The following is a 27,422-nucleotide window of genomic DNA, read 5'->3' on the forward strand; positions in this document are numbered from 1 at the left end:
ACAAAAACAAAGAGTAATTATTCTAAATTATTACATTTTGATCTTTATATTTCCTCCTATTTTTACAATATATACAGATAAAGAGAATGAAGAATTTTATTTTTACTCATTTTTTTCTCCAATTCTACACCAATAATATAACCGAGCGTCTATAACTATTTTACATTATCATATAACACAAAAAAAAACAATTAAAAATAAAAAACAAAAGCCATGTTAACTCGGAACGCGAAATTTTTTCTCTTCACAGAATCTTCATCCAAATAGGATTAATTAACAAAGAAAGCTGGATCCAGCGCGAGCGGAATATATTTTTTCTCTCGGAAGAGTCAGTCTTGAGAATTATTAGGTAGTTCTGGTACAATTTGATCCTGACACGAGGACCTGTTAGATGTAGTACAGACTCGTAATGGTTTTGCGAGCCATGGATGCCTCGGTACGTCCTCCGCGTATGGTCTCTCGGACGGTTCTTTTCTCAGCAATGAACGAATCAGGCATCGAGCACGTGGACTCAGACCTTCTGGTACTGCGAATTGGCCACGTGAGATTTTCGCGAACAGAGATGCATGCTCAGCATCGTTAAATGGATAACGGCCGACCAACATTGTATAGAGTAATACACCAAGTGACCAGATATCAGCTGCTTTGCCAGAATAGGCTCGTCCTGAACGTAATACTTCCGGTGCCACATAGGCTGGACAACCCCGTCGATCAGTTAGTTTGTCATTGTCACCTTCAACGATTACTGCATCTTCCAGGCTTTCTAAACGAAGTCGTGTTCTGAAATGAAAAGAATCGAAATGTTAACATAAATTTTAAGTAAATTTAAATAAATAATATTTTTGATATATTAATGATATTAATTGTGAACATATATCGGAAATTTTTTAAAAATCAATAATATATTATAATTATATTATATATTAAATTATATATGTTAATAATTTTATTTTATGATATTTATATTAAATAAAAATTTATTTTTAAAGATTAGAATTTTATATATTATATTTATATTTTTACTTTTTATAAATGCAATGTATATTTGATTATATTTATTAAATTTTTATTTATTATATTATTATATAATTTATTATATTATTTTATACATTTTTTAAATTAACTTTTATTCTAAACATATTTTTTTTTCTATTCTATTTAGATTTTTAATTTATTTTAGGATTTTAATTTAATGTTCTAATAATATAATAAAACTTCAAGATATTTAAAACAGACAATCAAAAATTTCATTATGTATATAATTCGTATAAAACAATATTGATGATTAGCAAAATGATGAAGCAAAAAAAGTACGAGAGGATATACAAATTTTTACGTATGGAAGTATTTTAAATTTAGCAAAAAGACATCGAAATTGAGCCATTATTATATTATTCATAATATAAAAAATAATAGATCGAAAGCAGTTGTGAAAGAATATTGATCCACAGATTGTCGATCAGATAACCTGCAACGTGGAAATTTTAAAATACATACGTAAAATCCAAGCTTTACTTAATATCTCAAGTTATTTACAATGCTTTCTTCTCATTATCTTTCATTACGATACCTGATTGATACACAACACTTAATATAATTTTTGAATAAAACTTCTTACCGAATGTTTCTGTTTAATGTTGGAAAAAGAGAAGGAAGATGAATATTACAGTATATTGAAATATTATTCACTTTTAAAATTAAAATAATTGAAATATTTATAAAATTAAATTAATTGAAATATTTGTAACTTTTTTTCATTTTAAAATAACTAAATATAATTTGTATGCCATTTATCACACTTGTGAATGATGTTTTGCTTAATAAAATTTAAAATTAAATATCACTAAAAGATATTAAACTTATAAAAATAGAGAAAAATCGAAATACAATTATTTTATTCCGATATTTATTTTTTGCCAATAGTAATTTTCTTAGAATATTTAATACAGATTTATCATAATATTCTTTGAGCAATGTTAAATTCTCAACTGGTTCTGGTTCTCAACTGGAAACTGGTTTTTATATCATGTATAATATATACATATATTAATCATTATAACAACAATAGATATATATAATCATAGATAATCGTTATAAATAAACATGCTAATAAAATTACTTTAAATTTTTCTAAGAATCTCGTTAAATCTTATCAAATTATAAAGAATTTTTGTATTTTATTTATAATTGAATTATTATTCACGATTATAATTATAACTGTTGTAACGTAATACAGAATATATGTATAGGAACCCATTATGTAATATACTAAATTTTATCATATGAAATCAATGAGTATTAGATTTAAGATTTTTTATTATTTTTAATTTAGAGATTTATATAATTCTCTTTATCATTATCAATTTATTTATATTATTATATTTTTTAAATTACTAATTTTTAAATAAAATTCAATGAAATCTATTTTTGAAATAAATGTTAATTTCTTATTCGTAGAATGTTATTCTTGTGTTATTCTTCTGTTGTAAAGTCATACTTTTGTTAATTCATCTCATCTCAAATCTTGAAAAGAGAGAAGTAAAGAAAGAAAAAGAGGAAGAGAGAGTTTGGTACGATCTTGAAAATCTCAGCGAGTGTCAACGTCCTCGAGTATCGTTTCCTAAAAAGAATCCGGTTTCGCCTGCTTCGATCATTGTACGCTCTGCTTTGGAGAGGATAGGCCCATTGTGGTACGGCAACTTTCTTTGCAAACTTTCACTCGTAAACAAATGATATCGACGACGAAAACTACGAGAGGCTGCTGGGTTCAAGAATCCCGTGCCATGCAAAAGATAAATTTTAATTCTCCGAAGAGTCTCTCTTACGAATTTTATTTGAGAAATTGAGAAACACAATATATTGTTGTTTATACAAATTTTATCAAAAAAAGTAAAAAATTTGTAAACTAGATGTAAATTTGTAAACGAGAAAAAGAGATAGCACAAATTTTGTTTATGAATTTGTAGTGTTTGTGAGAAGATTTATTTTAAAAATTAAAACAAATTAATTATTTAAAGTTAAACATTATATATTATTCATTATATATATAATGTTCATTGAACATGTGTATATTATATACACATATTATGTGTATATAAAATATTTAAATAGAAATAATATAAATTAGATTTTCTATGATAGAAAAAAATTCGATAAAAATGGACACACAATATTTTTTTTTAAATGAAGAAAAAATTATATGAATTTAATAATCTTTAATATATTAAGTTATGAATAGGTAAGATTTAAAATGTAAATATGTTATGAAGAAGTCATTCAATATCAATTAAAATTGAATTTCATCACGGCATTCAACAATGACATAAAAAACGAACAAACATGAGAAACTTCCGTTCGAAAGAAATTATTCTGTATGACGTTGACCGACCGATGTATGCATCCCTTTTGTATTATCGACTAGTTCGAGACACTTGAACTCCATAAAAAGGCACATCCGGGAAATCGCTGATTCGATCAATCGATCATCGGCTAAAGAAACGGAAGGAGAAACAACAAAAGCGTTAAGGACTTAAATGGAAATGAATTTCTGGCTAGCTGTTATCGTTTGATCAATTGGTCCACGTGTTCACCACAATAATGATGACATGAAAGAAAGAAAGAGAGAAAGATTAAACATCAAGAATCTTTGAAATCGATGAATTTCATATGATGCATATCAGAATTACATACATTATATATATATCAGAATTAGATACAAGATTATATGCTAAGCATCCATATATCGTTTTGTGAATAACGATTTTTGTTTATAAAGATATTATCATGTATTGTTCGCGTTATTGATATTATATTATACATGAAGTATATAGTAACATAGCGATGATGCGTTAAAAAGAACACCTGTGTTCATTATTAATTTTCATTAGTATAATTTCACGAAAGAAAGAATATATAATCATTTATTATCTAATAATAGGTTTTCAAAATTTTAATAAATAAATGCATTTTATTTTAAAAACAATATATTTATATCTGGATATTTATTTTCTTCTTCGAAAACATTTTATAATTAAACTTATTTAAATTGAAATCAATATAATTATGATTAATTTTTAATTAAATTTTAAATATTTTATAAATTGAATTGAAGAAAAAAAATTATGATACTATGAAAAAAAAGATAAATTTGAGGCCAAAGGAAACACAAGGATATTTACATAAGCGTGATTGCAATAAGATATAAGGATAGTTACGTATCGATATTGCATATCGCAACTATCGTAATTATATTTATAACAAAACGACTGACACCGATGCATATCTATTGAAAATGCATTTTTAACACGACACTCCTTTATAGATCCATTCTTTTACCGGAAATTTTTCTAATGCAAATGTTTATTATGCAATTTAATATCTTTAGAAAATATACGATATCTAATGACAAATATTTTTTAATATCTATAAGTATATCGTTAATGAAGAAAATTATCTCATGTCCTTGATCATTAATATAAAAAAAGATAAAAAAAAATTTTTCTCTCAACATAGGTTCATTCGCATTTACATAAATAAATTCTATATATATATATATATTTCTAATGTGATTGTATTTTTAATCAGAATCATAAAAAAATATTAACATTCATCTAAGCATTTATAACAATTACAATTTATCAAAAATTGATATTTCTATATTTATTCTTTATCTATTATATTTCAAACATTCGTAATAAAACATTCGCGATGCATATCTAATTTCAGAAAATATTTTGCGGGGTCAACGGATCTACGCGGCGCAGAATATATGACTCTAATGAAATCATGTGCACAGAGACATTTATATATATGTCTGGACGTATTTTCTGGGAGGTGGAACGAACCACGCGTTTCCTAATTATACCAGCATTTCAAAATCTCCCCAGCCGATGAACCAATATGCTTTTCTGGCTTGCAACATTCTCTGTGCCTTCCTCTCTATCCCTACTCCATCACAATCCCTATCCTTACCCCCTCCCTTATAGCGTGTAACTTGCTGATCTTTTCTTCTCGCTTCTCTCCTTATTCTACGCGCGGGAGCAGCTCACCGAGCGGCAGGAATGCGAGCGCAACGCGCGATTGACCAACACAACCGACACCGCGTACAACACGCGACGCAGTGGCTTTCTCCTTTTCTCAGCTTTTATCATTTCACACACTATATATTACACAGAACATATTTAAATAATGTAATATGAACTACAATATTTTATAACAAAGTCTTAAAACTCAATAATCAGAATACAAAATACAAAATGTTTCCATGATCAGAACAATTGATACAGAACAGAATTGATAGAGATATAGATACATATTCATTAACTGAAATTATATGAAAACATTTTATTTTTTATGTAAAATCAATATACACAAAATAAAAATTTGAATTTATATCTATAATTTTTTTTTTAGAAATATCAGATAGAGATATTTTGAGATCTCATCAATACGAGAATATCGAGATTTCACTCGATGTCACCCGAATTTTTTCCGATCTGTTCTAAAGTTTTCGAGATTCGAAACAATTCATGCATTATAACAATCCAATTTTTTTCTCCAATTTGTTAAAATAATAATTAATATCTATAATTTTTTCTATTTATATTTATATTTAATAATTTTTTATTTATATTGTGTGAAACTGTCTATAATATATGATCCTAAATGAGTTTGAATGATTTAAGATATTTGCAATTGATAATTTAATTTTTTAATATTAAATAACTTCTAGATTAACTTCTAGATTTTAAATTAAAATAAAAAGCAATTTTAATAAAAAATAAAAAGCAATTATAATTTTTTACAAACATTCTAGTTATTGATTTAATTAAAGTTATTGAATTAATTAAAGATTAATTGAACTCTATATATGTATAATCTGTACTATCCATAAAAAAGTTTCATTCGTTTGTTCTGTTGATTGTGTGATAGGCTTCGAGTCGCAGTGCATTCACTGCCACGAGGAAATCGCGTGTAGGTGCGTGGTATCGCGCGAACAGTCACGTTTAGCCGCGAGAACACGCCTAGCGAATAACTTGCTGTGGTGTGGCACCACGGCGTGGTCTGGCGTGGCGCGATCCGTTCGTTCCACGAATTCATTCCGTCTATACATACCGTAAAGCACATTATCAAAATGCCACCCTTTCGCAGGGTTACAATATATGAAATGAAGAAGACTATAGTAAGAATCGGGCTTCGTTAATCGAAGTTGTCTCTTGGTATCATATGACAATGACAGCATTATCGTATCATATAGGTTATATATATATATATATATATATATACGTATATAATAGAATAAAGTTTTAAATAAAGTCAAAACGATTTATATTGCGTTTTTAACAGTTGATCGACTAGTTCGATTAGTGGCTTTATGCATTATTATTTAGACTACAATTGAATGGAGTTTATGATAGCTTTTAATTTAATAATACTTAGTTTGTAGCAATAATTAAGTTCATGAAATTGAAATGAAATTTTATAATAAATTTATAATAATTTTATAATAAATAAATTTAATAATAAATTTATATAATTAAATTCACAAAATTTTTTTAAAACAACCAGGATATTAATTGAATTAATTAGAATTACTTCATAAGATATTGAATTTTAAGATTAATATTTTATAAAAAGTAGAAAATCAATTTATATCATTATCATTTTTAAATATAATAAAAAAAGATTAAAAATAAAATTATATCTATTTTTTAATGATAATAGAAACAATTTCTTCAATATATACAGCATAATTATTTTTACAGAAATTACATCAAATATTTGAATCTAATGCAATCATGCTAAGTATAAAATTATAGTTGAAATCATTGCTAGAAATGCAATAGTGACAACAACTTGTCGAATTTGCAATAAATAATCAGATTGGAATGAAAACATGAAAATAGAACAGAATTTATTAAACGTCCAAGGGTTGCGTATTGTGCCGGCGTGTATCAGCAAGTGAAGGGGAAATTAATTTATGTAGGCGTGGAAGTACTTCTTTTCTAGATATACCTCTTGTATAAAACGATGATGCAAAAGAATTACAGGCGAATATGGAAATGAAACGAATACGAACTGGTTTTCCATGGTTGAACAACTATTCTCAACTGCTATTCTCTTATTTGTTCCAAGAATGCCAAACGATATGTAGGCGTACCAGTCATGTCAAATTAACAGCTACTTTGTCGTTTTAAGAGATACTTCATTTTTTTTTTTAATGAATTATATATATCATTTAAATCAATATTATTAATTAGCTCATTTAATCTATTGTGATGATCTCATGTGATGTGTTTATAATAGTTTAAATATAGAGTTATAAAATACTAAATTCATTCTTTTTAAATTTATAAACTTTATTTTTATAGCTTATGTAATAAACTATAAAATAAAATATATAATAAAAGTAAGTGATCGAAATAATTTCAATATTCAATTCAATATTCCAATTACCATTACTATAATTTATTTTGTATAATTTCATTTTTCTTACCTTGCTTCATCGGCGAAAACAAATTTCCTGAGTTTCAGGTCTCTAAGTACGACTCCATACTCGTGACATGTAGCCACGGCTCTGGCCGCTTGCCGGAAAAGCCGCCTTGCCTCTGGTTCCCGCAGTCTCCTGCGCGCCCTTACGTAGGCGTGCAGGTCACCGTGGTGACCCTCTAATAGGAGATAGCGTCGACCTCCAGGTGCTTCTACCACACCTGCGACACCGCTCGCCGCTCCAGTACCTTCTAATCGAAGGTGAGCTTGTAGTAATGCTTCGCAACCTTTATCGCCTACGGTCAGCGCCTGAAATTCAGGAAAATTGTTATCATTCATATCTTCAACATCATTTCAAATTCATGTGAATAGATATATTTTTCTTATTAGAGTATATACTCGTGATATATATATATTGTTGAATGTTGGGAATTGATGAATAACTTCAATATCAATGAATCAATGATCAATTGAGGTGAATAGTTGAAGATTTTTTTAATTAATAGGATCATTATTATGATCGTTGTTAGTTTTATAATTCTTTTAATATACAGCCAGATTTTTTTTTGTTAAAGAAAAAATAAATTGCAAGAGATATTGCATAGAATCTTTATTTAGAATAAAAAAAATAGAAATAATAATAATAAAAAAAAAGAATAAAATTTAAATGAAAAAAATTCAACTTTCAATTCGTTTTTTATTATCGAATTAATGTCCAATGTATAATATGTATGTATAATGTATAATGCATAATGAACCGATTGTATAATATGTAAATTTTCTTCAATCTCAATAATAACTTTTGTATAAATGAATCGTTATGTATAAAATATCGCAAAGAAGGGAATTTCTCCAAAGAATAAATCCCTTTAAGAAATGAATCGTACGATTACGGTATGTTCTCAATAACAAGCGCAATATCTCCCATTGTACTAGATAATTATACGTTAGCATTGACCGGTTAATACGGATATCCGCGAGAAGACAATACAAATATCCGGATCCCTTGAATTAACCACTTTACTAGCACGCATATTATTGCGTTTCCTTTAAAATTATGCTATTTTTTTTCTTTTTCTATTTAATAAAACAATACTGTATTCGTTGATCCGTCGTTTTGAGCTCGTTAATTCATCTCACGATACATTCGATTTGTAATAATAGCACTTAACTATTGCAAAATGTGCTTTCCTTTTAATTATTTTTATCATAATAATCTACGAAGATAATGGATAATTAAGAGAAGATAACGATTCCACGAATAATTTTCAATACTTTTAACAGATATATTTATTTATAAATTATCATAAAAATTTTTTTTTTAGAATATTAAGAATTTTTTTCAGATTTTTAATTTATCTCTATATAATTTTATTATCATTTATTTTAATCATACAATATATATACAATATATATATAAATTAAAAAATAAAAAAAGATCTTTTCAAAAATCTATATATTTTCAAACGAGAATCTTTCACATACTGTAAGTCGATCATGGTCAACGTTTAAGGTCTCGCGGAATTGCATCCGGCTACGGGATACTGGAGAAAAAAAAATGGGTTTTTCTATCTAATGGCTAATTAGATTAATTACGATCGAATTTGTCAGTTAATCATTAACGTATGCTATAGTTAAAAAAAAAAGTCATATCAAAACTTATCTCTGTTGACAAGAAAGCAATTAATTTTTTGAAAAATTATATTTGATTAATAGCCGTTTTGCAAAGAAATCGAACTTAATTGAGATTTGATAATCTTTTTTTTTTTTCATTATAAGAATCGGGAATTAAACGTGTTAAAATAAGAAAAACTGATAAAGTTAAATTTTGTATTTCTTTTAATCCTAAATTTTTTCGATAATGCAATAATATTTTTTTCATTTTATTATATCGAATGAATTTAAATTAATCAATAGATATGTTAATCTATTAAGATATTCAAAAATAAAATTTTGTGTCCAAATAGATTCAAGCGTATTACGGTTAAATAGGAAACGGAATTGACTTTTTAAAACGGAATCAATTGTACATGTGAACGCGTTTCGACTAAATGAAGAATTAAACGATTTAAATGTGCCTTTACAAAATGGATCGATAAGGGTACACACGAAATCTTGGCTACTTTTGAAACTTCGGTCATTTATCTCGCGTGTCGAAACCTGACACGGTTTCAAAACTCAGGTCCCATTAGTTTAATAAGGGCATCGCTACGTTCTTTACGAAATCACCCGGTATACCGATCGATCATTTTACGATGTTCGAAGATCTATGATCAAAATCACGTTTTCAGAATTAATATCTCGCACGTTAAATGCTTAAAATCGTCATATCACTAGAATCGATTGTGATTTAATATTTGCGTTCTTCTTTCCACAGAAAAATCTAGACTTTAATTGCTTTAACTCTCTTTCGTCACAAGTCTAACGCAATAGACTTTTTCACAAGGTCTTTCAAATTTGCCTTCCGATTGCGCCACGCGCCTTCTGTTAGACACTGGCATCGAAAAATTTATGGTTTTCATTATATACAGGCCAATGATCCGAAAGAGCTCTCGAGCAAGAGCAAAATTACTTTGCACTTCACACCTTTTAATCGTTAAATTACACAAACCTTCGAAAAATAAACCAAAGGATTTGTTCCCAAATATATTTCCAACGAAACGATTGCCACATAATTTTCAACGAATTCTTCTCACCAATGTCATCATTTTTTTACAAAATTCTTTGTACAATTATGTTCGATTGCGCCGTGTTTATTGATTTAGCTTTAATCATATATACATATAACTGTTTTAAATAAGTTAGGGATATCCATGATAACATATAAAAATTTTAATCATAATAAATATTATAATTCACTTCGTTCTGATGAAAACATCAATGCAAAGATGAATCAGTAAATTGTAGTTGAAAGATTTGATTTTATCTATAAATTATATTGAAATTTATTTATGAACCAAATTGTTTAATTAAATATCTTTGTTCTTCTAAAAGCTGCTATTAACACATTTTTTATAAAATACGGAATTTTCCATATTATTAATCTTTGTAATTAAACATTAGTTGATCATCGAAAAAAAATGAGCTCATCTATAACAAAAGTATTACTATTTTTCATAAATATTCATTATATCATATTAAAATATAAAATTACTTGCATAATATAATTATTCAAGTTATTCTATTATTCTATTCTTATCTTAATTATAGCATAATAATAATAATAATAATAATAAATTTAAAAATCACATTCCAAAATAAAATACCTTATAATAAATTATATATTTTCTATTTCAAGATATTTTGATTTTATTTTATTTGATTATATTTTAATTGTATTAATTAAAAGTTGGTTAAAAATTATGTGATTCTATTATTAGAAAAAAATTGATGTTCATATATATATATATATATATATATACACACTGTTTATTCATATATATTTCCTAAAGAGTAATAACAACAAATATATTAATTGTTTTATATTTTTTATACTATGTAACTTGCTTGAAAAAATTTTTTTTATAATAAAAGTAATTTATATTATATTAATTAAATTTAAGTAATGTAAATATTGCATGCATTTATTCGAATTTATTACATATGATGATAATTTCAAAATCAATTAGTATATGAAATATAATACACAACAATGTAATATAAATTTTTTTACATGAATTCATGTGTCGAATGAACTTGTCAAAAGATGGCAATTGCGCAAGTGCATCACGCAAGGCCCGATGTAATCGTCAATTAAATTAAATGGCCTCGGCCTTAGGAGCGATTATGAATAACGGATAGAACGATACCAAGTTAACGGCGAGGTGAGGCAAAGTATAACTTTGTATTTGTTTGCGAGATATATGGTGATGTAAACAACGTATTGTATAATGTAATGATTATAAAAGTTAATGAAAACATTGTTTGTGGTTATGGGATACCTTCTCGCATCATATTTTTTGATGCATGCTGAAAAATTAACTGATATTTTTTTATCTATCGAATCAAAAAAAGATTTTCATGTTCAACAGCAATATGTCTCTGATTATTTTTACTATTTTTATACTTATTATTTTCGAAAAAGGAGATAAAATAGTTAATCTTATTATTAGTCTTTACTATTATACTATAATAATAATATAATAAAGGAAATGAGGGTTTGTAAATTACGAATTATTTATGAATTTAGTCCGCAGCTGGCGAATGAAGGGGAGAAGTTTTCACGTTTTTTCGTAATAGATGACGAAAAGAAATATTTGTAATTTTTAATGAAATAATATTAATAAATATATTTTATTTCTTTTATATATTTAGATTAAAACATTGAAAAAAATGATATTTTTACTTTTTATAATGTTTTTTAACTAATTTATAATATTATCAATCAATGTTGTCGCGATATCAAGTATTGCAATTATTTGACTTATATATATCAAGAAAATTACTTATAAAGTTTGATTAAATAAAATTAAAGTTTCGAGATTTATATTGAATAAGAATAATGCAATGAATACTGAAATAATTATTATTAATATATAAAATATGAGTAAAATATTTTCTTTGACAAAAAGTATTAGAAGGTAAATCTCATTAGTTATATCGATGATCTAGCAAAGTAAGTTTTCAAATGAAATTTTTAATTATTCGATCCAAACATTAGCAAATCCGTTACGTCTCGTTGTCTCGTTGTACAATAAAAGTAATATTGAGAATAATGCAGCTGCACTGTGCAGTGTATATATGCCATTGCCTGTTATTTTAACTCCAATTCGAAGAGGGATTTTTAATTTACGCCATTTGCAAATGCACTCTTATCACACGTATATAATTATTCAACGATAATCTATTATATTTTATTATTTAAACCTTGGATGATTATCATTAATAATATATTGATATAAATTATAGTATATTAATATAAATTGATATGAATTAATAATTACTTTAAAAAATTTATTAAAACTTTTATGTAGTAATGTTAATTAATGTTAAATTTTTATATACTAATATTAAAAAATTAAATATTAAATCAAATTCATATTATAATTCATAAATATAAAATTATATTTTTCATTAAAATAATTGATTTCAAATTTTTTTTCAATATAAACTTATAAAATGTGATTAAGATTATGTATATAATAATATATATATTATATACATATTATATATATATATAATATATATGTAATATTTTATCATAATAATTTGCAATTAAAGTTAAAGAAAAATAAAAATTAAAAAAGAATGAAGCTGATTATGATTTAATTAATACACATCAAAATAATTCAAGAGATTCAAATAGAAAATTATATGATTCTCTAATCACGTGAATTCGATAACTATGACTGCTAATGAAGCATATGTATTACGTATACCTTTTCTTGTAATTAACTGGACAATGAATTGAGGTCACAGATATCAGTCCATTATTGCACGCTATAAGCACGAGTAATAAATTTAACAATGAAATAATCGCACGAGCGTCCTATATTAACGTACTAACATTTATTAATATTTATTATCTAGTAACATTTAAGAATTAATATTAATAATTATATGAATTTGATGAAGATGAAATATAATACGTATGATAAATAATATTTTAGTTTTATCTATATTAATATTTATCATTTTTTTATTTTCGATATTTAATAATTATTTATAATTTATTATATTTTGATATTTAATATTCGATAATTAGTAATTAGTACAATTTGATAATTGTATCTATATATATAATAAACATATACATTTGTTTTAATTATAGCTATTGTTAAATCATAATATATTATTTATTAATAATATTTAAGTTAATATATTTAAACTGTAAAATATGAAAAAAAAAGTCAAATGAAATCGAAAATAAATTAAGATTTCAATAAGGTCTCCGATACATGAATAAATGCAATACTTTCTAACATGGTAACTAATTCGATTAAAATTTTCAAAGTGTATATTTTTTCTTGCAAATGTAATATTATTCGGAAAATGAATCACAAACTATAAAATGCAAACAAAAAATTCAAAAAATTATAGTTTGAAAATAAATTATTTCAAACTATAAGATGGAATTATGTTAACAACTTTAGGAGAATAGGTTTTATAAAACGGAAATGATGACAATATGACTGTACGATATGATAGTGCAACATGTTAAAACAATAACTTTCAATAGAGATTTTGCACTTATCAATATATATAAATGCAAAATATATATTTCAATATTTGAAAAAAAGGTTAATTTTGTAATATATTTCATTTAAATTAAAAATAAATTAAAGAATTTATATAATGAAATCTAAAAACTTAAAACTGATACAAATTTATAATTTAGTTAAAAATCTTCATTAAAAATCTTTAATATATTAATTTAGTTTTTATTTTTACTTTTTCTAATTTTATAATAATGTATTTTAAAATTTTAAATTTTGGAAATGCAAGAGTGAGTAATCATTTGATTTGTATTTGCATGATATATAAGCATAATACAAAGTGAAAAAACGATAAAAATTCTTTCACGGAAATCCTCTATATTTCAATTTCTTTCTCTTTCAATATATGAAACATACATTATCTTCTCTTTATCGTTTCGATACTTCACAATTCCTGAATGTTAATATGATTACGGAATTTTATAAATATCTATTATATGATTATAGAAAGATTAACAATTTTCTAAAATACTTACAAAACTTAAAGGATTATAACTAAATACTAAATATTAATTAAATATTAACTAAATACAGATTGTTATTATACAAAATCGTAAATAATGATCTATTATTTTATTATTTGCAATTGTATTATTGGCAATTCTTTTCCATAAATAATTTTACCTTTTCTAGAAAAAATTTACATACGGAAGAAATAATCATCTTGATAATATACATAATAGCTTTAAGAGATTACAAACAAAGAAATTTTTGAACTTTAAAATTAGAAAACTAATAAATAATTTTATTTGTTAATATATAGACTTTAATCTTTCGAATCATCCCTATGGAATTCAAAATCCTTGAAATGACAATAATCATAGTTCGAAGGAAAATTGCAACATATCTAAACGTTGCGTTCTTAAAACAGCAACGTTCATTACAAATGCAACAACTATGGGATTTAATTGCGAGAAATGCGGTGAAGGTTGCAAGAACATTCTGAACAACTTTTCTCAGAGAGTGACATACACATATATTTATATGCATACGTTTCTACCTTCAATGAGTTTCTTATAGAACCAATGACAATAGAAATAACGGTTACTTGTTTTGTGAGAAGAAACACCGGATACTAGAGGATCCGCTTTTTCTTCTAACTGGTGTAATAGTACAGACACGCTCTAAAAAATATAATCTCTCTCATTCAGCATATAGTTTTTCGATCATTATATTATTTCTATTTTCTTAATATTCATCATTTCCAATTCGTTTTTTCCGAGTTAATCCTTTTATAATCATGATTATTTTTTGGATGTTTCAGACAAAATGTTTGCTATGAATACGGATTAAGTTGAATTTTTGCATTTATTATCAAATTCAATTAATCTATTCCGTTCTGTCTTGAATTATGAAAAATATTTTGTTTAATACTTTCAAAATAAAGTAATCTTGTAAACAAATATTCTTCAATAAACATACAAACATTGTATATTACAATTAACATGATTAAAATTAAATATGACATATCCATTGTTGTAAATAAGAATCAAACAATATATATATATATATATATATGTATAAATGACATGGTAGGTATGAATAATGGCGGAAGAATTTTTATCATCCGAGGTAACGAATCAGTGGCATCGATCGATAACGCATAAACCATTCAGTTCAACGAATTCTAAAGAAATAAACCTTCAGGCGATAGTTTAGAAAGGTGACTTTCATCGATACACTATATAACTTTTATTGGACATGTTTCTGCACACCTGCCTTCGAGTATTACGTGACATATATCCTAGAGGCAGGATGCGTTTGCTCTATCAAGGATAAAACATATTTCGAAATCTATTCATAACTATTTTTCTTCGTCATCGAGATTGTAAAAGAAATATCATCTTATATCGTATCCACATTGATTAGAAATTATTTATAAACTCTTAAAAAGTTTTTAGAACTTGTGAACAATTTACAAGTAATTATAACATTATAGGTTAATTATCCACATTTTAATATCGTAAAATTAACCTTGTTTAAAAAGAACCTGCGAATCTATGATTATTTTTGATACAGTCTTAAATCATAATAAAATTAAATAATAAAAATTAAATAAAATAAATAAAATAAAATTAAATTAAATAAATAAGTTTAGATTTGATATAGATCAGTTAAATCTTTTGTCTCAGTTGCTATGTTCTAAAACAATTGAAACTTAATATATATATTAATTTCATTTTACATTCATATTTGTTCTTATAAATAATAATTAATTGTTTGAGTAAATCATAGAATAAATAATTTATTAAATATTTCTTAGATTATGATTATATTTTTATTAATGAAAGTTATATAAAAAATAAAATGTAATAGCAATGGAATTTATATGCTAAATAAAAATTCTAATACATGAAACTTATGATTCTTAATAGTATTTTAATGAGATTCAATACAAACATTTTTATGACAAAAGTAAAAATACTTACTGATTAATTAATAAAATTTGTATTAAATTATATTTTATATAATATATAACATATATATATATATATGTTATATGAAAATTTAAAGAACATTTTATATTATATTATATTATGTATATGTATATATATATATATATGTTATATAAAAATTTAAAGAACATTTTGCTTTATTAATGCTTTATTATTTTTGAACAAGTAAGATTTAATATATATTATATTGAATGTTTTGTAATTAAGTTTCATGTAAATTAAATCTTTTATTATTTAACTTTTTCTCTAATATATATTCTAAATAAAATATTTAAAATTTAAATGAATTACTTAATTATATTATTAATTTATTCAATAAAATTAAAAAAAGAAATATTTATTACAATAACTTATAAACTTTCATATAAAAAGGACACATGTTCCAATAAGGTTAGAAAATTGATTTGCTGTTATTATTTCTATTTTATATTTATAATACTATCATAATGATGAATTATGTAAGAAAGCTTAACTTAAAACTTACGCTTTATTTATTATATACGTATCACATAACATATATATAATATTAGATTTTTTTTTATATTTATCAAATGTTTATATAATGATGAAACGAATAAAAAAAATTCAATACTCACCTTTGCGACGAGTTGTTGACCAGAATGTACATCGACGCATCGGTATAGAGCGCTCCCCTCGGCTGGTCCAAGAAGTAGGTACCGATCGCCAAGTATGGTGGGTCCATGATGATCGGTAGGCAATGGTTCATAACTAGGGAAGACAACTGCTGGCACCGAGTTCGTCTCGTCATTCGTCGGCTGTTGACTGATGTCCTGATTATTGTTCGGGCAGACCAGGAACTTTCCATTGTTGGTTCGAGCCACTTGTAGATGAATAGAATGCTGTCTGACAGCGGCTGTCACTCTCATATTGTGCTGTTTTCACACACGCACCGTTTTACACTCGCGACACTATTGCCTCCCTGGTATCTTCTTTCTTAAAAAATCGTTTATTTTAACAAAACGAAGCACGTATTTTTTATTGAAGTTCAATCGAATTTTATAATTATTCGTAATTATTGTCAGTGGACCGTTAAAGCAGAAAAGCCTTTTGAACACACTTCACGTCACAAGATTACCGAACCGGGTAGTTGCGACAATTATCGATTATAACGGACCGATTTTAACGCTTTTAAGCTCTATCGGTATAAACGCGTGTATAGCTACAAATTAATTATTAGATAAGAATATCACTTGTGCTTGGGCCCATGCAGCGTTTCTTCGTGCTACAGCTGGGTCCTTGGACGGAGATCTTCGTGGGTGACAATTGGTCACTTTTAACGAAAAAGCTCTGTAACAAATAAAAATGAAATTGTTTTATACGCAATATAATATTTAAAATCCGAATAAAATATAAAACAGATAATTCATCAATAAATCTTTAATTTGCATAAATTTAAGAATATAAAATTATACATTGTTAACTAAGTCAAATTATATGTATTCATAATAGGGTTTGAACGACAAGGATTTCGTTCATTACCTCTATGTGATTCACGGACAATTTCAAAAGACGTTTCGACACTCGTCCTGCCTTGTGCGCAATTTCTATAGAGAAGGGGACCACTGTAAGGTCAGGGATATCGCTGTAAGGCGGTCGTTGCGCTGTAATGTTCTATCCAACCAAAGAAGTCGAGTCACAGAAAAATTATAAAACGTGATGCAAGAAAATCTTGAGGGCATTATTAATGTTGTTAATAGTATAACGAATTTTTATGAATTCCCCTTTTCTCTGAATTTACACCTTGTTATACAGAATAAATTTGCATATCACTTATTTTCATTCATATTATATATATTTCGATAATTATTATTTCAATATCATATCAATTTTTTAGATCGTTATATAGATCGTGTTTTTTTGATAGCTTAGGTTATGTGATCTCTTCTGAACACAATATGTCGGAAATATGCATACAATTTTATTGCAAAAAATTATAAAATAATTGTAAAATACGTTTTCACAAATAATTGTAATTTCAAAAAGTAACCTTTTATATCCAATTTTCATTTATGATTATTAAAATTCGATATATAATTTCAATATAATTCTTGATTATGAATTATATAGTTTGAAATTAAAAACGAATTAGAAAAATTATGTATTTATGTTTGTTTCTTAGGATATTATCAGTTTCGTTTTAATTTTAATTTAAAAACATTTTCAGATAGTATTAATAAATCAAGTAGCCAATCTTAAAAAAAGAAAAAATCTATACCGGTAATCAGAAATTCGAATTTTAGAACTTACTCGATCATTCGATTTTAACATTGTGAATTCCGACTATCGATATTCGCGAAATCGCGTCATTACGATATCGCACTTGCGCAAAACTCTTACCGTTCCAAAGATCAGGGATGCGAATACGAGAGTAAGTACACGTTTCGCCCCCTAGTTTTTTCTTTAGAAAATTGTCAACCGCGATTTTTATTCATTTTTCTGTTCAATAATTTTTTTTTATTACAATTAAATTTTATTTTAAAACAATTTTTGATTGATTTCTATATTTTTTGATATAATACTTCATGTATAACATCCAAAAATGTATCGAGTTTAATAAAAAATTTTTAATGCAAACCTAACCTAACTTAACTGAATTAACTAAACTTAGCTGTAATTACATTTATAGTTCTATTTAATAAATATTATTTTTTTTTGAAAATTTTCTATAATAAAAAAAGTTAAAATTTTTTAAATTTTATTATTCAAATACTCTCAAAAAATATAAGAATTGATTAAAATATATATTTTTGAAATAAGTTAAACTAATAATTTTCTATTTTCGATTATTCGAACATTTGGAATTGAAAAATCAGTAATGTAACGAAAGATGATGGGGCCCTGTGCTGGAACTTGTAAATGTCTCCCATGTTCAAGTTTATTGAATGAACGAAAATCTGACGAAATAGCGAGTTCGATATTAGTAAAGGATTGCGTCCACACGGTAGCGCGTGTCGAAACGCATGTATATGTTCGCACATACACTATCAAAGCAGATAGCAGATATCCTTCGGTAAGGTCAAAATGGCGGAGTTCCACAGTTGTCACGGCGATATTGCGGGCACCGGTTGCATTAATAGCGCGCGAGAACGTGACGCAATACCGCGAAATAAATTGCCTAATACGTCCGCTCACGTATGTCTATGACTTTACATGGATGGATTATACCGGCGTTTATGATTTTCGACATAAAAGGAAAAAAGTAAATGGCAACAAATTGTAGCTTTTCATCATTTTTTTTGGTGAAATTAAGAAAATTTGTTCGAATATCAAAATATTAAACCAAACATTAAGAAATTTTTACGATAATTTTCAAGATAAACGAATACCAATAGATATTGATTATTAATTTCAACAAATAAAAGATCCGATAGAAAAGCTAGCAAGGAGTGTACACTAATATCAGAGCAAGCGCACCGAAGTAAATATACGATAGAACGAAGAAACTGACATCGATCCAGTACGCGTCGGTAATAATCACTGCACTTTGCACTGTTCTCACGCGAAACTGATACGCAAAATATATGCATCCGCGCACTCACTTCATAATGATTTTTCTTTTTTCTGTCTAAATAACCTTATTTGAGTCTAAAACAGCAGATGAACACATGTTACCTTTGTATGTTCTTCCTGTTGTCGCCGTACGTTCCTGAACGGGAGGCTGGGATGAAGAAACAGTCAGATGTAATTTGAGTTTCTCCCAAAGACGTTGTTGATAAACCGCCGTCTGTTCGAAAAGCGAAGCCCCAGTTTCGATTGGGCGTATTGGTTTTTCGAATAGCGCGCGCTTCGGATAAAACCTGGTCTTCTTCCTGTTGGCTCTACCTAGATAATGTATCGGTAGTAGTGGTTTTTCTGTTCACGGTTCTCGCAATTCGTCTTCCGTCCAGCCGTCGTTGTTATTGTTTCTCTTTCGTCACTCACTACGAGGACTAGATAATTCGAAAGAAACAAAGAAACTTGAAGAGCTGAGCGGTTACGAACGAGGGAAACTGTGCGGTAAGATTTGTATCCCGCGCAACGGACGGTCCAACGTTTTGGGCCGGCCCTCCGCTCAGAAACGACGGCGGCAGCAGAACGAACAAGCACAAACCAATCGTGCCATTGTGCAGCAAACGACTGAAGCTACGGTCGCCGCCTTGGTTTAACCCAACAGAATCGGTAAATACGTTGTGGGGAGTGGGAAATAAACGCGCATGCGTGTTTCACGGATTTTCAGTACCGGCTCAAGAATATCGTATTATATGGTATCCTCGTGTGTTTTTCATGCTTAAAAATGTGATTAAAATTTAAAAGACAAATTACACAAAGAAAAGATTCTTTTGTTTCAAATTTCCTGTGGTAAGATATTTCTTTTTATTCTTAATTATCTAATAATAATATTAAAAAAAATTATATATTCATATATATATATATATATATACATATTCTATACATGACAAAAAGAATTATTTTTTTTTATTATATATATGAAAAGTATATTAATATTTCTTTTTATTTTCTCTGTCAAAAAAATATATTTATTGTAATTTTGAATAAGAATAAGAATATAATTTTTTCGTCATATCAGTCATATGATTTATTATTAATGATTCAGCATTTTAATATCTAAAAAGCATTTTACTTGTAATACGTTCTTGATTTACATTTAATCTACATTAATGATGCAATATACAGAAAAATTACAGATTGTAGAAAGATAAAATTCGGTATTGATAAGTTCCTAAGAAGAATATGTATCAAAAAAAGGGCCTTGAGAGTTAAAGATGCGCTACTGGCCACATCAGTGCGTACGTGGGCATCCGAAACCTCGACACGCGGTTATACATGTAAATTTTTTGTACATTTACAACAAATTATTCGTAACATTAATTACTTCTATATTAACTTATACGCTATATTATGAATTACATGTATATTGAAATTTGTTATTGGAATTTTGCACTTTTTTGAAATGAACTATAACTGAATTATATTATAGAAATAAATAGTATACTTACTGTGTAATAATAATTGTTGAGCAAATATAATATAAGTGATTATTATAAATTCCATATTAAATTCTTTTTTTAATTAAAAAGCAAAATTGATAGATTCTTTCAAGGCGTTGTTTCGAATAAATGATGTGCCCTTGACCTACCTTAACGTTTCTTAGCAACCGCGGGAGGCACGCTTAAACAATCGGTGGCAACTAAGGGCACGTAACCTCACCCACATACATCTGCTATGACCGTGAGAAATCGTATCATCATTACATATATTTTTTGTCACAAAGAAATAGAAGCATGGCGTTGTTCTTGGGTCATTTCTTGAAATACATTCAGTTTTGCGGTTTTTCTCTTTTATAGATGTGAATAAAAGATTTTAAATGTGAAGGTAATCTGATTGAGTAATCATGTTATTTAACAGTTTATATTTTTTTTTACTATAAAGTAAAAAATCTCATTATTCTCGAATAAATATAATTATTTAAATTACTTTAGATAATTTTATTTATTAATTCACTTATTTTTTCTATCTGATCATCGCGTTTTTCTCAAGCAACATTGAAAATTTTTTAAGAATATTTTTATTTCAAAAATTTTTATAGCTAAATAGCAATCATACAGATATTTTTTTTATTTTGTATCAATTTAAAAATATTTTTTTTTAATCAAATTCAATTTAATTTATCGAAAAATTAGATTGAAATAAAAATTAAAAAGAAAAAATAAATTACATATTTATTAATATTAAAAATTTTTTATAATATATATGTAAATATTCAAGATATACAAACTACATAATATTTATGTATTTATGTATATCAATCGACTATTAAAATATTCTGATCCTTTCGCTTAGAAGAAATATGCTGTGTTATAATATCCAGGAAAATATTTATTATAAAATATATTTGCATTTATATATTATATATGTTTGAAAAGATACTATATGGCTTGCATAGATCACGACTGGAGCAAGAGTAGGCCTTCGAATTTCCAAACGAGCTCGGCTTCAGACCGGATATTGGCCAACCTAATGCTTTTTTTTTTTTAACATACTCGATTTTGCTTATACGTATATGTGGGTGCCAATTGCTTTATTTCGTAGCTCGATGATTCAAGCTGACACATGTTGAAAATGATGGTTCGATATGTTCCGAAAAGGACAGATCTTAATGAATATGTTAATTATCTGATAATTTTTTATTAAAGACAATTTAACTTTACGTTCAAACTTTTTTCAATCGTGAAAAGATATCTTTTTTTAATCAATTGAGAGATTGAAAAAAATGATATACATATATTTTTTTCAAAGATGAGACAAGTAAAAAGAATGATACGGTACGATAATATTTGTTTAGAAAATTTTTCTTATTCTTCACGAATAAAAATATTTTAAAAAATAACTTTCATGAAAATGAATATTCTACGAATAAGAAAAATTGAACGAATATATTTGCACTATAAAATAGTGTCGTTACATACATTTTCTCTTATCGATATTTTATATCTTTTCGTTTACGTATCTTCCGATCGAATGCAATTCATTTCGATAAAAACATTGTAAGAGAGTGATAATCATCTTTCGTTCGTCTTTCGTCAGACTTTGTGAATTTTTCCACATGATGATTCAGATTGGACGAGCATTGATTTATATATTTATGTATTAATGAATTGAAAGGCCGTTTTATATTATAATTAAATCCTGATTAAAAATTGGCATTGAATCCTCGAATAATTGGAATTTTGTAAATGAAATAAAACAATCGTAATTATCATCACAATTTTTTAATTTTATCATGAACATAAAAACTATAATAACGATTGTTTGATAGATAGATTGTATCGATATGTATATAATATAATTCTTATATTAATAAAATATAATAATACGATAAGTAATAAACAAATAAAACAAAGTTATAATAAGTGTGTACGTAATTTCCAAGTCACATGGCGTTATAGAGTATTAAAACTTATCGTTAGAAACAGAGAAAGAAATCTGTATTGTTTCGCTGTTAACGTGTCTTATACCACGTATACTGTTTTCGATCTATTCAAGTTTTTAAAAAACTTCTTTTAAAAAACTTCTTTTAAAAAACTTCTTTTAAAAAACTTTTATAAAAATTTGTATATAATGAAATAGAAACGTGATAAAAATAATAATATAAAAAATTTAAATCGAAATTTTGAAACAAAATCGATTCTTCGATCTCTCTTAAATTTTTCTCTGCTAGATACGTTTGATCAGATCATCATCTTCTGTTTAATTTGTTCGACATTCCTTTCGACAAATTAGCATTTCTATTTCACTCGTTTTTTAAAACATATATCACGCGACACGCGACTCTTAATGTAAATTTGGATTTCATCTTTACCAGTTAAAGTGTTAATCACGGTTAATTCCTTTTTCTGAATTTCAAGTGACGGCATCGGTATTTTCTTTTTAATTTCGTTGGATATTGTCATTATGAAATTACACTATTTAAAATGTTTTCAAGGCCATTAAAGAATATTTATCACCAACGAAATTTTGGATTGAAACATTGTTCCTTTTTCGTTCCTATTATTTTCGAGGATCATAATCTTTTGATCTTGAGATGATTTTGATCTCTTTCACGATCTATTTTCGCTCGACACGAGATTTCGATCGTTATCGTTCTCTAATGTTATTCTTGATTTCCGGCTATTTATTTCAAACGTACGTAGTAAACACGCCTTTGCGTTTTCATTCTCTTATCATCATAGTTCCCTTATCTGTTATCTGTTATCGTCACTTTTCCGAAAATATTTCGCGATACATATTGTTTTGTTGGCCAGATTGGTAGAGCGCATGATTTCGTTAATGCCAATTTGAAAGTTGAAAGTCTTATTCCAAGAACAATGATATTATCCCCAATGATGAATCGCGAACGGAAGTGATGATAAAACGGACATTAATTTTGTATCAGACAGACAGATTTTTAAAATAAAACGGATATTAGTGGAAAGCCATTGACCAACATGATTGTGAAAACGCTATATTTGAATCGAACGTACATAACATATAGTATATTCGGCGTCCGACCTTCGCTTCTTGACGATGTATCTTTCCTTTGTTCGTTTTTCTTTTTTCCCTATTTTTATTCTCGATATAATATATCAACTTTGTTAAAAAAATATTCGATAAATATAGTTCATGAAGATTTTACGTTTCTCATTCTCATATTTTTCTAACTATATTTACTTAGATTTCAATTATTTAACATTATTGATGAACAGATGAGAATCGAATAATAAATATCTTGACACAATCGTTCTCGAAATGAAAAACTCCATCTTTTTTTTCAAAGATTAATAATGTTAACCCGGTCGCAGAAGTATATTTGAGATAGATGCGAGGTCATTTTGAAACTGATAATTGTTGACAGATGGAAAAAAATATTAGCCGAGAATACGTGATGCGCGTCATGCCGAAACAATTTTGTGTTTTATCTTCGCTCATTATTGTGTACACGCGTTTTGTCAAAAAATTTTCACTGCGATTCTATTCTATCCAGCTTACTTATTCATTGAAAATTATGATGACTTATTCTTCGAAGACAATAAAGCATGGTATTTACTCGTTCGATGATTCAAAAATTAGTCAAATTTTCTAAAACGGTTTGCGCAAGATGAGATTTCCGGTATCGGATAGGATGTATCTGTCTAGACACAGTTTGTTGCATTTATGATATCTTGGGCCTTCTTGCACGATAATTATTAATAATGATTTGTAAGATTTCAATAATAATTACGTGTGAGTGCCTTTTGTGAGATTTGATTAACATGGAATATTACTATAAGATAGGTAAGAGAAGTTGATAATCGAAGATTTTAAAAGATTTTTGAAATCCATGAATTGAAATAGAATGATAAATATTTATCCGCGTTTGATGTAAAATTGAACTCGCGTTGAATGTTGCTAAAGATATTTTATGAGAAATTGCATTTCGAGAATGATATCATGTACGAATGAATGTATCTTCATTTTTAATTTAAAAAGTTTAGCGAGATAACTAAACTTCACTTATTTTTTCTTCTATTATTTTTAAAGATAAGGAATATATCTAATCTAATGACAAAATAATAGTTTCTTTCTCTTGAATCGCTGCTTGTTATAATTTCAAAAATGGAGAATTTCGCGTCTTTTCGCATATCCCTTTGCAATGGATCGCATAAACGTCCGTTCGATCTACAGCACAAGCATTCTCATGATAAACGAGCCGGACGTACGATTATGTTCACGGCCGAAACTATTTTTGCGGATGCCTCACGAGACGGACCGATGCGGAGGAAAAAGTAATGACGTAGGCAATCGTTGTTAAAAATTGTTACTTCCGGCGATTACCGTCTCGTGAGCTTTTGTTGTTCTGAACTTTCATAAATAGTACGTGACTAACGAATATTTTGCATCTGTTTTCGTTAAAGTTAAAAAAAAAAAAAAAAAAAAAAAAAAAAAAAAGAATCGAAAATTTTCGAGAATTTGAAGTCGACACATGAAATGATAGAAAATTTTCGGTTTGTATTTCGAGATTATTATTATTATATTTATTAATTTCAAACGCAAATTACGATTATTTTACATCCGTTTTATTTGATAAAAATCATTATCGTACGATTTATAATGGTTTTGAACGTTGAATTCAGATTCAATGTTTACCAACGAAATGTTTTAAAGAGAAATAAGAAAGAATTATCACAATATGCTTAATTAACGAAAAATTTGCCGAACGTGAAATTTCGATGAAAAAATCTGACGCAAAGTAAGAGTGATCTTTCATCGTGTACTTCATCATATTCCATAATTAAAATAAATATATAGATAAATTCCATGATAGACGTTTATTTAATTTTATCATCTTTGAATAATATAACAGATTAAATTACAAAAAAAAAAAGTAAAAGAAAAAATAAGCATATAAATAAAACAAGAATAAAAAGAAATTTATTTTGTCTATTTTTTTTTTATTAACTTATCAAAGATTGACAAACACAGTTAAGTCGAAAATATCTCAAAAAAATATTGATCTTTTATGACCTGTCAATATTTTTATATCTATTATATTATTTATATTAAAATACTAATAAACTCTAAATATGCCAGACTTGGATTTATAAGAAAATGCGTATTATTGTTCTTAAATCTTTCGAAGCACTATAAAATAATGCCAGGATTTAAAAAAATTATATTTAATTATACGAATTTCAAAGTTAGAATATGCATATTGTAAATTTTTCATTTTTAAACTAATCGTATTTACAATGAATTGAAAACAAATGGATCGACGTATAGGTTATACGTATACGTTATACATTATATGATACGTGAAATATAATTTAGAAATTATTAAATTATTGCTGACCAAATTTTCAGGGTGTTATGTTAAAAACCTCGTCAAACGGACGAAGAATACACTCGTGACTTTTGTCGTTCACGGGAGCTTATCGTGGCCGCCATAAATCTCGAGAACGGAATTATCGCGAACAAAGGAACGATTTGCAAGAGCTGCACGAAATTGTGTAACGAGGCGAACAACACGACAAGAAGGTGCGATTTTACGACACAATATCGTAGAACTTGTTGAACTACGCACCTCGACGGCTACGTGCGATACAGCATGCGCTCAGTGGCTGCTTAATCTTCCTCGTGCGACCTCCATGCATTCGCAACAAAATTCACTACGAACTTCATAATAAAATTCGCAAAACGAAATTAACAACACGATGAAAATTCACACGAAATGAAATTCATACTAAAATTTACGATCGAGATTCGTAACGATCATACGACACGATTCGGATCACAACACAATTGTTTGTTGTTGATACGCTGTTGTCGAACGAAGGAACACTGATCTATTATGACTGCCCTATTCGGAAAAGCAGTAGATATGGACACCAATACATGTGTATGAAGTTTACAAAGTCATCGAAAAGGTTCTTCGTCATACTGGTGTTTCTACATTATTCAGGGATACGTTAAATGAGTATATATATATAAATTGTGAAATTTTATATAATATATAATAATTTATACACATATTTAATCGTATTTATATTGTTAACGAAATTAATATATATATAAATAATATAATATATAATAATATATAAATAATTTGTCTAAATTTTATTGTCGAAATTTTATTTTATTTTAAAGTTTATTTTTTTTATCCATTATTTTTATCATCGATGATTAATTTCGATTTGCAATATCACAATTGCATCACTTTGCATCATAA

The 27,422-nt window shown here is 26.8% G+C and overlaps 2 protein-coding genes across 4 annotated transcripts in view; one reads left to right on the forward strand and one right to left on the reverse strand.

The window, feature by feature from the left end:
- LOC122715720 (tribbles homolog 2) lies at window positions 1-27,121 on the reverse strand. Of its 3 annotated transcripts, none has more exons than XM_043938126.1 (4): window positions 26,778-27,121; window positions 16,756-17,467; window positions 7,496-7,797; window positions 1-780 (listed from the first exon to the last, which is right to left on the reverse strand). In XM_043938126.1, the coding sequence occupies exons 2-4, from the start codon at window positions 17,044-17,046 to the stop codon at window positions 330-332; spliced, it is 1,044 nt and encodes a 347-aa protein (XP_043794061.1). In that variant the 5' UTR covers window positions 17,047-17,467; window positions 26,778-27,121; the 3' UTR covers window positions 1-329. The 3 variants fall into 3 exon arrangements, with proteins under 3 accessions (XP_043794061.1, XP_043794059.1, XP_043794060.1); XM_043938124.1 differs by lacking the exon at window positions 26,778-27,121 and adding an exon at window positions 19,793-20,445; XM_043938125.1 differs by lacking the exon at window positions 26,778-27,121 and adding an exon at window positions 17,660-18,172.
- The window catches only part of LOC122715722 (probable RNA methyltransferase CG11342), a 35,656-nt gene continuing 27,216 nt past the window's right edge, over window positions 18,983-27,422 (forward strand). Inside the window, exons 1-2 of the mRNA XM_043938131.1 lie at window positions 18,983-19,379; window positions 20,397-20,518. The gene's annotated coding sequence lies outside the window, so the exon portion shown is untranslated. The remainder of the gene's footprint in view (window positions 19,380-20,396; window positions 20,519-27,422) is intronic.

This window comes from Apis laboriosa, unplaced genomic scaffold (genome assembly GCF_014066325.1).
Source record: "Apis laboriosa isolate Shangri-la unplaced genomic scaffold, ASM1406632v1 scaffold40_cov151, whole genome shotgun sequence".
NCBI classification, from domain to species: domain Eukaryota; kingdom Metazoa; phylum Arthropoda; class Insecta; order Hymenoptera; family Apidae; genus Apis; species Apis laboriosa.